Raw genomic sequence first — 12,929 nt, 5'->3', positions numbered from 1 at the left:
CCACATGCGGCGCCTCAGCGGGAGAGGGCTGTCCGTCCCACTCAACCTTATTCTAGTACAAACTCAAACAAAAAAACGTGGTCTATGAGGGACACCGTTGTTGAGCGCTTCAAATCAATTTTGACAACCCGGAGTTCATTATCGTGCACCTTTTACATTTCGCCCACCAGTGCTTAGCACAAGACAGTGTTTTCGTTGATTATTACGACCAGTTTATGACCACATGTCTCCAGTATTTCAATGAAATCCAGTTATCGCCAAAAACATGCCGCCTAATTACCCCAACACAAATGCACAGATTGCACACTGATGATACTAAGAGAGATACCGATGCACACCCGCAATGCACAGCTTGTTGAAGGAGTTGGTAGAGCATTGAAAGCATGTAAAGGTGCTTAACAGACGTGTACGAAAGAAGGAAGGATGAGATTCATTGCATCCTCAGCAAAGAGTTCAGGTGAGATCATCGACGATTAGAGCTTTTCAAAGCCAGAATAATTCGTTGGGCTTTTCACTTCTTAGGAACGTGATCACGCAGTTAGCAAAGTGATTTGCAACAACCACTCGGTGGTCTGGTCCACTTACCGTTGGCACTGGTATGGTTAGCAGACCAGAGCACCAAATGTTTACGGCAAATCGCACTGCCACAACGGCATGCTCAGTTTCCCAAGAAGAGAAGCGTCCAGAAAAGCGAAGTATTCTCACTCGGAAATGCTCAAATCTGTAATGACATCTCCAAGGCTTCACAGCTAGCAAAGTGATTTGCAACAACCAAACGTTCAAATGGTTAGGTGCCACAACGGAGCTCAGCATCGCGCTTTGAGCTCTTCGCTTAGAATAATGTGCGCTATGTGGCTTTGCATCCAAGTCGTAAGCGCAACCAGACTTAGCTGGACCAGTATAGCCCCGTAATACTATTCCAATCTGTTTTTATTCCAAATCTGCCATTAAGGGGGGACGCGGCTTTCGCATCGCGAAAAATGGCTAAAAAATCGATTTTTTGAAAATCTTATTTTCAGTTTCTGTAACTCTTATTCTATCAGAAATATCATCACTGAAAACCAAGTAGAAGTGCTCAAAAAAATTGTTGTATCAGTGCCGATTGCGTGGAAATCGCGAAAGAACGGCGTTTTTCAAGCCACGATATCTCCGGAACGGCGCAGCCGAGCGCCGCCATCTTGGTCTCAACAAACAGCTCGGTGCCACCGAACGTGGTCGCCACTCCGTAGAGCTCCGTAATCTCGACGAGTGTTAAAGGCACATCGGTAGCGTGGCCGATGGTTAAGCATTCCGAGCATCAGCGAACTTCGCGACCAGCTTCGGGCATGGAAGCACGGCTAAAACTTTACGGATCCTTGCCTAAGCAATCTAAGCATCGAGCGTCGCCACACGCACGGCATGCTCAGTTTCTCAAGAAGAGCTAGGCAGCGTCGCTCAGTGTCGAAAAGCGACAGTATTCTCACTCGGAAATGCTCAAATCTCGTAACCCGCGGCTTGCACATCGCGCGCCGACATCGTAATGCCACGATATCTCGTAACAATACCTATCATCACAGCATGAGCTCTCACTAGGCCACTTGGGCTGGCACAGACACCTGGCTAGAATGAGGCATGATACAAAAGTACAGACAAATAGCTGCATTGCTGTGTGTATTGTCTATGCAGCCTTCATTCAGTAACATGGTCGATTCTTACCTTGACTGCACTTGCTATCCAGTCTGCAGTACGCTAGCTGTATATTTATGCCCACATAGTTCTGCACCTCACTTGGTTTGAAACCCAGGCACCATGCTCTTTGTAGAGCAGCAGTAAAGAATGCCATACAAACATGAAAAAGGCAGAACGAAGGCTCAGCAGACCAGAGGCCACATGTCCAAGAAGCCCCACATAACAAAAAACATCAAAGAGAACAACTTTGGTGCGTTTTAGAGAACTGAAGAGAAGGTGCAACTTTGAGAGCCGTTTTCTCAAAACTGTTTTTTCGCCTTTCTGCTCAGTTTCTGGAGCTGATTTCTTCGTTACTGTTTAGCCTATTTCGATTCTGTTTTTTTTGTCACGTTTCTTGGACTACTGTGCAGGTCGAGACAGTCTCGCATTTTTATGTTCACTTTTTATAAATTTATGGCGTGGCTATTCGTTCACCCTGAAAGTGTGCTTGGTGCGAAGGTAACTTGAAAAATGACTATCTAAAAAATTTGCGTTGCGAAAAAAAAAAAAGTAAGACTGTCACGACCTTCAGCACGCATTGAGCTATGCAGTCAATACTCAACGAGCCTTCCATCATGTTTTTTAAGCTCCCCAGGCCCTCCAGAAAGTTCAAGAGAGAAAAATTCTGCTCAATAAAATGTTCTCAAGGTATCACTCTGAAACTTTCATGGAAGTATCAGGGAGACATTTATTCCAAATCTGCCATTAACCCTCCGTGATAGGTCAGAATGGTTCAGGTTCAGCCCCATATGGGTGGACGTCACGCCCATGTGAGCCAAGCCCGAGCCATTCTGACCTATCACGGAGGGTTAACGGCGAATTTGGAATGAAAACAGATAGGAATAGTTTTACGCTATACCTGCCCTGTTAACCAAGTTTAGCATTTGGGGTAGTCATTGCAGATCCATTTTCTCCCAGCTTTATTAAATTTCACCATGTATATGCTCTTTTATGTCATATTCTATGGCAATGGTAACGCTACTAGCGCGTATGAACTACTAATAAACAAAATTAAAACAGCCTTCACCGTAAGTTTTCCTTACATCAAAAAGACACATCCCCGTAATACAAGAAAGCCGTGGCTTACTTCGGAATGCTTGAAAGTTGTCATCGATAAAAAAGCACTGTTTCAAAGGTTCCTTAGGTCAAAAAGTGCCTCCGATTTACAAGCGTTTGAGAAACATCGGAATAAAACAAACTTTTGCGCAGACAAAAAGAATGATACTTTTATAACTTGTTCAATCACGAAGTATCTAGAAATTCTAACTGGAACTTGTCTGGAAAATGCTGAATTCTTTCTTAGAAGGTTATTCTAAAGAAAACACTAGTACTGCTGAGATCAAATTAGATAACGATACTTTCACTGGCCGTAAGCTAGCTGACCTTTTTAACAATTTTTTTGCCTCTGTCGCAAGCAGTGTGCATAATACTTCCCGCATGGAATTTATGCCTTCGAGAGCATGTGAATCTGCGTATTTGATTCCCGTCTCCCAGCCAGAAGTTGTAGCAGTGTTCTTATCCCTCAAAAATAGCTACTGCCCCCCCCCCCCCCCCTGATGATCTACAAGTTCGACCGGTCAAGTACGTGCTTGACATCATTGCCCCAGCCCTAACACATATGATCAATTCAATCTTTTCTTCTAGCAATTTGTCGAGACAGCTACAAGTTGCTAAAGTTACCGTTATTTTCAAAGGTGGTGACAAAAATAATGTATCAAACTACAGGCCTATTTCCATACTGCCCATTCTCATATTAGATCATATTCATAGATCATAGAAATCATATTAGATGGTTTTGAGCGTCAAATTTACATAGTTGGAATATTTATCGACTATTCAAAAGCCTTTGATCGGATTAATCATACCACACTTTTAAAAAAGCTACAGCATTACGGATTCCATGGAGCATTTTTCACACTCATACAAAGCTACTTCAGTGATAGCCAGCAGCAGGTACAACTTAACTATAAATCAAGCTTTCAATCCATAACAGGGGAGTACCACAGGGAAGCATCCTAGGTCCTCTACTTTTTAATGTATATATCAATAACGTAGTAAAAATAAATGAAAATACCCAATTTATAGTTTATGCTGACGATACTAGTTTGTTTTCTTTTGGAATCAGATTTATTGGAAATTCAAACCAGAGCAAATAACGTACTCGCGAAACTGCATACCTGGAGTTTGAACAACTCGCTAACTATAAATACGTCAAAAACAAAAGCGGTTTTATTTAGAGCTACAACAAGAAAGTAAACTTTGATTTAGCGCTTTTTCTTGGTACGTCAAAAATTGAGGTGGTTCCTGTTGTGAAATGTCTTGGTGTACTCTTTAATGAAAACATGGCCTGGGATTTGCAGTCCGATTCTGTTTGTTCCAGTCTTTCTTGCACGGTTGGTATATTATCGAGCACACGTTTTCTTTTGCCTGAGAAAGTAAAGCTGTTGTTGTATAATTCTCCTCTCCTTTCAAAACTGTGCTATTGCTACCTTGTCTGGGGAACCACCACAATTTCCAACATTCTGAGGCTTTCTAGATTACAGAAAAGGGCTGTCCGTTTGATTGTCAATGCTCCGTATAACGCACACACAAGGCCCCATCTGTAAAAACCTATACGTAATACCGATACGAATCGTACCAATACCGATGTACGATTCTTTACTAATGACACGCTACAAACAAGGCATTAAAACACAATCTGTGCTTGAAAGAACTTGCTAATTTGACTGAAAGAGTGCATGTTTAGGACACGCGCGGAATCACTTTTTGGTTTTCGCCACGGACCCGTACTAATTATGGCCGACAAATGATCGCATATACATTGCCTACTCTTTTAAACAACCAGCATTGTTTTCTGTAATGCTGCTGCTGTTAAGTTTTGATTTTGTACTGGAAAGTTTCTTTAAGTTTTGATAAATTTTGATGTCGAGCAGAAAAGTAAAGTATTTGCTTTTTAATGTTAACTTCAGCATTGTTAGTTTTATTTTTCAGATGCATAGTTTTGGCATTGTAAGCTTGTCGCTTAGGAACATTTCCTGTTGCCCCTGTCAAAGTGCAATTATCGGGTACAGACCCCGTCAAGCCTTTTTTGGCTTTTAGTCTGTGCCCCCAGCATTTTGTACATGCTATAATGTACCACAATGCTGTAATAAAATGAATGAATGAATATTTGAGCGTGTGCACAGGCTAAGTAAGCTGAATGCTGGCGCATGTCTCAGCCAAGAGCTAATTACCAGTTGCAAGTCATACAATTCTATTCACCAAATCTGCTCAATTTCTGCACTTATTCAAGCCGACTGTCATGTGTCTATTAAAATTAAATCTTTTTCCATGCTTCCCTGTGTTCTGCACTTTGATGCAACGCCCTTCCCAGCACCATCCCACTGTCATCAATGAGATATACAGCCCTGGCATAAACTTTTGTCAAGTGGCTTGCTCACGATACCTGGTCCAACACACTTCATGGAACGACATTCGTCAGTTCAGTTGCAAAGACTGTGGAGAGCGGTAGCATAAATGAAAAAAAAATTTTTTTCAGCAACATTGTCTTTGAAAGTGGTTACTGCATTTTGAAGCCTTGACTTGCTGAGACCCAAAGGCAAATCGAAGGCATACTCACTTTTCAAGTCAGCTCTTGTTACTAACTGGTATGTTGACAAACCACTTTATTTCAAGACAATGCCTTAGTTACCCCACTTTTCCGTATCGGGTATGCATGTTTCTAGCCCCTCTTGCAAGCCGATACCAAAGGTAGTGCCATCAAAAACTTTAAGCAGTCCGATGCTCTTGTTGCCTCAAACGAGGGGTGACCCGACAGAGTGCCATACACAGTGACTTTGCACATTCTCTTCCCTTCTCACACAGGAAGACTGTCTTTGATCGACATCAACTAGAAGTTGAAATCGCCTTCCAACTTTTTGTTCAAATATCCCTGTTCGGTGCCGGAAACAGGTCATCTATGCATGTGGACAGAGTAACCATATCTCCATGTCTCATAAGGTAAAAACTGCTTTTGTTTACATAAACAGAGAGGTGAAGATACAACATCATGTGGTGGGTTTCTGTGCTAGCGCAGCACCCTGGATTCTGGTGCCATTTTGCAGTATTCGACACATGCTTCACGGTTGCTTTTTGTCGTCTCGAAAACAACCTACGTCAAAATTGGTGTACATTTTCTTGAGAGCTGGCGGCAAGAATATAACTAAACCGCTTCCAAAACAATTCCACAGGCATCTGACTTCCTATTCGCTAGCAATATTTCATGCAATACTTTCCCGATTAACTTTGAAAAGGTTTGAAGCCAATGTGCAGTGTAATGTATAGGACGTCTCTGGAGCATCTACAGCCCAAACCCCATGTGAGCGATTTTATGTGCAATAGTGACAAGTGACGGCTTCGAGCGACAAAATGGGCCGTTGCGCAACCAGATCACTAGTTCTTGTACCGCTCGATTACTCATTCTTGTCGCTCGATCGCTCAGTTCAGAAAATCGAGAATTCGTCACTCGTCACATGAACTGCCCGGGAGCCACTTGAGCAACTAGCAAATGGCACACCAGCTGACCAGGTACGCGTTTCCCTACACCACTCCTCCATGTTTTGTGGTGGATTACATCATCGCCTTGGTAAGCGCTGCTCAATTTGTTTTGCATGCCCATCACCACTGCATCTTGAGTCAAAATTGTGTTGTGCCACTGCTACCTAGGTGTTGGTTGTATGCACTGCTGAAAAGTCACCGAAATGTTTTCAATTTGGTGTCCCAGGAAGTGCTCAAATGAGCAGACTCCATGTGGTTAGTAATGCAAGGCACGGTGTTCCGATGTAGCACCGCTTCAGAAACTGGGCACAAAACAGATCACGGCATAACTATCACCAGTAGAGTCCAAACTCACGAGCAAAGTGCTATCGAAAGTGCGAACCAGTCGCTAATTAACAGCGCCGTTTATTAACTGAAGGTGACGACCGAGCATATCGCCCGTGCTGCCTACCACCTAGTCCCGTCGCAGTGTCGCCTGCAGCCGTCGCTCATAGGGGTTTCGTCAACAAGCGACACACTTGAGTGATAGCAATCACCCTCGCGTCACCATCACGCATATGATCGCTTACATGGGGTTTATACTTAGTAGGGCAAGCAGTATCTACAGCCAGTATCAGAAGCAGGATTTGTGGCAGCCCTTCGCGGAAAAATGTCAAGGATTTTCACTTTCAAGGTCCTGACAAAGCAATTTCAAAGATTGAGGCCCCCGTGATGGCCGATAACTTGAAAACAAAACAGTGACTTAAATGAGCAAACTTTGTATTGCACATGAAATGAAAAAGTACTCATTAACTCTGTAATATGCCCAATGCTTCATATGTACTACATTAAGTTTCTTACCTCAAAATTCTGATTTAGCACAGAAAACTTAAGGCATAACCTTTAGAAGTGTCTTTGATATGCTGGAAAGAGTTACCAGTTGTAGATGGTTGAGCACTCCAATTACTAACTGCTGCATTAATTAAGCTACAACTCAAATAAAATTTCATTGTTTTCGTGCAGAAATGTACTCCCCGTGGCAAGAAATAAAGGCGAACAAGCCAGTCGCAATTTTCCTTGATGAGCAACTGTGTTTGCGCATTGCAGGGTTAATTTAGCTTTTTTCACATAAACCATTACCAGCCACCACAAACAAGGTACCTCCCGACCACAAAGATGCTAATCGTATCAGCTTGGCTCCAGGTTTGCACCAACGTCATGGTCATATACAGCCGTGAGCAAAAAAGTATACGGACCATAGGGTCGGCGAAAAAAGTGAATTTCTTCATAATCAACAAGCATAAACTGGAATTGATGAGTATACTGAAAAGTTTGCAATGCCAAGTTAGGACTGCAGTCCTAATTTCAACATGCGTTCATAGGCAGAGGAAAAAATCAGCTTTTTCGCGCAACCCCTGGTCCGTATACATTTGCTCACGGGTGTACATAAATAAAATCTGCTAAGCTTAGCTGAAAACAAAATTCAAGGTTATTTAAGTACTCCATGAAACGGCTTTTAAGGCTTTTGAAGTGGCAGTTTTAGATTCAAGGGTTTTCCTGGGTCCCAAGAACCAGCCCGAACCCTGCACAAGTTTGCGGGCTACACGATAAGCCGCATTCCTGCTCAGTTTCTTCGCCTGAACGGTACAGCACCATGTTGGTTGCAGATGCTAGTTCAGGCTGCAGATCTAATTCTAGACTGTTGAAGTATTCCGGTTCTGGGATTTCGTGTGCTGTAAACTTTCCACACAGCCTGCACAACATAGGGCGAATATCCCCCCTGGCAGAGTTTCCCGCTCCACAAATGAAGTCAGAGGCCACAATACAGAAGATGGGGGCATTTTTGTTATCTATGACAGCTAATGAGCCTATATCGTCCAACACTCACGACCAGCTCATTGTGGCGATTACGTAGGTGGGGCGAAACCACTGACAAAGCACGAGAAGGGAAAGAATTGAATTGAAAGAATTGCATTATCCCAGCCACGCATTGTTTGTGATCTTGTATTGTTGTGCAATAGTCTGCTGGGAAACCTTTCAAGCCTTCCAGGTTGTGCAACACCACCTGCTCTCAGGTGACTACAATAAGACATGCCAGGCAACGTCCGTTGGCAAATTTTTGCACCGCAGGAACAAACTTGCATAGAACGACTGCAAGTTGGGCTAGTCGGAATGAAAGTTTAAATAGTTTTTTTTTTTTTCCATCCCATATGTAAAAGAATGAAATGACTTATATTTGTGACTTTTTTAAATGGGATTTGTGTTATTGTAAAATTTCATCAAATTTTATTGATGTTACAAATGCATGTAGTTCTGCTGTTATCTCACACATATGTCTGCCTGTATTCCCACTTTTATGCCAAGCTGTTACTGCTTTGTTTGCTTCTTCTATTGCAATTAAGGCTATACTAGTGTGCAGCTTTGATGGTGCTCTAATGAACTTGATGTCTGACCAAATTCAGAGTACAGTGCACACATCATTTAACAAAAACAAGAGTCCTCCTGTAAATTTCAGTGCGATACTTGATATAAATCTGCAAACATCACACAACCTTCCTATTTTGCATCTGCACACTGATGTTACTAAGCTGGCACGTAGGGATTGTTGGCATGTCGTACTAAAGGCCTTAAGTGTAGCGGATCCGATGCATCAGTTACCCAACTATGTGCGTCAAGTCCTGGCACTAGGACCAAAATTCGATAAGATAGTACCCCGTCTGTTCCATGTCACTCTTTTGCCCCGTGTCCGGCGCGCTATGTTTAAGACCTTTGGTACGCATACTGGCAAGTCATTTAGAAGAAATACTGACTTGGCAGGGATTATTTAACAATGCTTGGCATGAGCATTCCGCCGATTTGCCTCGAATGGTTGGGAGCAGCTCTTCAATAAAAAAAATGGGGCTTTAATTATAGTTTCCTACAAACATAATTACCAGAGGACACTCTGGCGCTGAGATCATTCTGATACCATGCTAAAGATGGGTAGTGCATGTACTCGTCAGATGTTCCTGTGGCGCTAATTAGTGGGCTTTATCTTTCTACATTTCCAAGCAATCACAGTTTTCTAAACACTGCAAGGCAATGTTTGCATGCAGTGTGCAGGTGCATAATTGTGGCAATTTTTGCATGCTCTGTGCAGGTGAATAATTGTGGCAAATTGTTTCATTGATAATGCAACATTTTGTTGAACATGATCAATTTGCCAAGTCACAAAGTCGTTTGAAGCCATAAGGTCAAAGTTTAGGCAAATCCATGAACTTCATGAACTGCCATGCTTGAAACTCCCAGAGATACATGCGGCAGAGTTCCCCCTAGTAATTTTTGTAGGAAACTGGTTGGATAGCATGCCTTAGGCATTTTATGAATATCTCCCATGCTGTCGGCAGGATATTCTATGTCAAAGCAGTTTTTCAGACTACATCTGTAGAAGCATGATAAAACTGCCCATGTCAAACACCAAGGCTGTCTCATATTTCTTGGGATGCTTTGGCTCTGTGCTTCCAGCCTTTACATGCCAGACACACCCTATCAGCACCCATCAAGGTCAGATTCACTAAACCATGCAGTTGGCAAGTTCAGGATATTGCGTTTTGATGGTTTTGCAGTATTTTAAGTGATCTGAAACTCTTGACACGCACTCATTGGCGATGCAAAAAAAGTAGAAGGAAACCGGAAAGACAAAGTCCTCCAACAATGTTCACTTTCACTACACAAGCGATTGTTGCGGAACACGAAGCACAAACCAGCAGTTGACAGCAGCACGTCACTTGTCAACCCCTAGCTGGCATTCTTTCTTTTTCCCCTCGTCGTTCGCTCTTATTCAAGGCTACCTGCCAACAACAGCGGGCAAGCGCACTTCATCACTTGATCAGAAAGTTTGTAAACTCGGTTGCAACATCCCCAACTGCCACTACGCAATCACAACAAGCAGCTCGTTATCACCAAGCCGGACCACAACCGAAGCTCTCCACGTCACAATTGTGCAGCCGGGGTATGGTGGGTGTTCGCAGCCGGATTCCTGAAAAACCACTGCCTGCACCTGTTCGGATGAGGCGACCGCAAGCAGGCTTTGGGAAGAGGAGACAATGTGCTTTTCGGTTCCAGCTGGAATCTCAGAATATTTTTTTTTTCTCTCCTTACATCGCTTCTTTCAAAACAGAGCCGTTTCTTGGCTGTTACCTTTGCCGGCGGCCGACGTGAGACGCTGCTGGCGAAGTAGCGATCCGAGCACAGCGCCTCGCGACCCGGCGGCGTAACCTCTGGACTTGAACTCAATCATGAGGAACTCGAACGCGGCGGGCTTTCAAGGGGAAACGACTGGCGACCGCACGAATTCAACGCAGCTTCCGCGCGTCACTGTTAGCGTTCGGAAACGAAGAAGCCATGGCTCGAGACGCACAGACCAAGGCGTCGGACGTTCTGCCGATGGTAGCGTCGGTTCGTAGTACGATGCTACGCCTAAGAACAGAGCCGTAACTTCTGCATTTTCTCCCCCCTCCCAGCTCTTTCTTCTCCTTCCTGAAGTACTACCTAAGCGTCCAACGCACTTTTCGGGTACGGCATAAGGCGAAGACCGTTTTCGTCTGTGGCGCGTAGGAGGCATTTCGCGACGTGGGTCGGCGTTGGAGGCGGCTCAGAGCCACTCCTCTCAACGCGCTCGCTGGGCGAAATGTTTTGGAGGCTACAACGAAAACGCGCGGCGGCACCGCAGGCAGAGGGAGCGGGTACAAAAAAATAAATAATACTAAATGAAAAAGCGGCAAGGAGCAGTCGGGTTCGACACATCGGCCACGACGGTAGCTTCATCCGCCAACATGCCGTAGCAACAAGACCGCCCGGAATGTAACGAATGTCTTCCCGATTGGATTCAACGCATTCGAAGAAGTTTTAGAAGCATCCCAAATCGGTTGGTATAAAGTTAATATTTTGTTCCTTTGCATCCAGACCTGCCAAAGTGATATGTCAAGAGATAAAGGTATCCGACTCGGGAGCAGAAAAGCAAGAGACATCGTGGTTAGTAGCATCCGAGACGGAGGAGGCAGTTATGCATCCCCATAATCGTTTAATAAGCCCCACGCTCTTTGCACTCGAACCGCTTCTCTATCAATATATCACCGAGGTGGATCAATGCTTGTGATCGATGCCAGCGCGTAGCTTGACACCGGAAGCCACCACCACGAGCAAGAGAGGGGAGGATTAGAATGAACCTTTAACTTTTTTTTTTTTTTTTCGTTTTTTTCCGCGATGCCTGCAAAAATTACCGGCCTGTCTGGGCAGACCGGCGAACTCCGCTATGTATTCCATTCGCGTGACGAAGTTTCCAAGCGAAACTTTCGCAAATGAACCGCTCGAGGAACTCCAGCACCGGCGTTTCGACGAGGGAGGTAAAAAAGGAGGGGGTTTGACTTTAGGTTTAGCGATGCGAGCAAAAAGGAGGGGGGTGCCTCCGAAGGATCAATTCCTAGCTTAGGCTTCATACTAAGCGCTATCTTCGAACACGGCAGAAAAGGTCGCCGCACGCGAAGCGCCGGTAAACTCGGGATACGCGAAAAAAAAAAAAGGCGGTGCCCAGCAAAAAAAAGCACTTGGCACATTCGGCAGGCTGTCTCGCGACCTTCCCAAAGGCAAAGCGCATGACGCAGGGTTGATCTCCGGTGCCACTCTCTCCGACTACTACCCGGAGGCTCGGTATGACTGGCATCTCGCGTCGATGCGGTCGCGGAAAAAAAGGAACGCTTCTCGGCGCCTCATTGGGTCGCTTTTTTTTTTTTTTTTTCGGTTAACGAGGCAGCGCACCACGGAAAAGAAAGTTTTCTTTACCTCGTAACAATGGCAGAGGTTGGAGCTCGACGTCGTTGGCGGACCGGTAGCGCGACGATCCCTGCGATTTGCGTTGCTTGCGCTTGAGCGATCCCTTTTTGAACGGGTCGATCTTGTCGACGAACGTCGCGGTCGACGATACCGGGTGCGATCCAGAGTGAGCCGACATGCCTGGCCGTTTCCTTGTGTACGCGCACGGTAGTACTACGAAGGAGGGAAGAAAAAAAGCACTTGGAACCTTCAGCGGCTGCAGCGGGCTGGGTCGAGGTGGTGGTGCTTGCGCGGCCGAAGGGCCGCTCGCTACCGGCGACTCCCTCGTTCAGCCCCGGGTCGCGGTGTTCTCGGCGTCTCAGGCGGACGCCCACTGTGTGCCGGCGGCGCGTCGCGGTGCGAGCTTCGGATCCATGCCCCCGCGTCGGCGCGCCGGGGGTTTTCTTTCGCGATAAACAAGCAGCGGTTTAGGCCTAAACGGCGTCGATCATCTCTCGACTCTTAGGCCTAACATCGCCGCCGCATCGGTGGTGCTGGTGCTGCGTCCATACGTAAAATATCCGCTCGTCGCGCCGGGCGCGCAGGGCGTCGGTTCGGCGTTTCCACGGGCGTGCCTCCTACATCACGGCCGCGGGTCTCGCCGGTCCCGACGGCTTCGACGTGCACATGGAAGCGAGCGGTTTGGAAACAAACCCCCTGTATCACATACACTTTCGCCAGGCGAGCAGAGCAGACCACCTAGGATTTTTTACACATAGACGCGTTCGGCAATTTCCGGAAGACGCTCGGCTGCTCGGCTCACGTTAAGCGTAGTTCGGCAAAGTTCGGCTTCCCGTTCGGCTCGAAGCGGCGGATCCGCTGCCTTGTACAAAGCGTCACTTATCCTGCGCCATCCA

At 45.5% G+C, this 12,929-nt stretch overlaps 1 protein-coding gene across 2 annotated transcripts in view; it reads right to left on the bottom strand.

Moving 5' to 3' along the window:
* LOC119464215 (serine/threonine-protein phosphatase 2A 56 kDa regulatory subunit epsilon isoform) overlaps window positions 1-12,839 on the bottom strand; it is a 58,738-nt gene extending 45,899 nt beyond the window's left edge. Inside the window, exon 1 of one of the 2 annotated variants that reach the window (XM_049656126.1) lies at window positions 12,043-12,839. In XM_049656126.1, coding sequence (XP_049512083.1) covers window positions 12,043-12,211 — 169 coding nt within the window. In that variant the 5' untranslated portion in view covers window positions 12,212-12,839. The remainder of the gene's footprint in view (window positions 1-12,042) is intronic. The other variant, XM_049656127.1, reaches the window with a different exon arrangement.
* Between the last annotated feature and the right edge of the window lie 90 nt (window positions 12,840-12,929).

The sequence above is a fragment of the Dermacentor silvarum genome, chromosome 9 (genome assembly GCF_013339745.2).
Source record: "Dermacentor silvarum isolate Dsil-2018 chromosome 9, BIME_Dsil_1.4, whole genome shotgun sequence".
NCBI classification, from domain to species: Eukaryota; Metazoa; Arthropoda; class Arachnida; order Ixodida; family Ixodidae; genus Dermacentor; species Dermacentor silvarum.
Note: the sequence above shows the minus strand (reverse complement) of the source record. Positions and strands in the feature narration are given on the sequence as shown.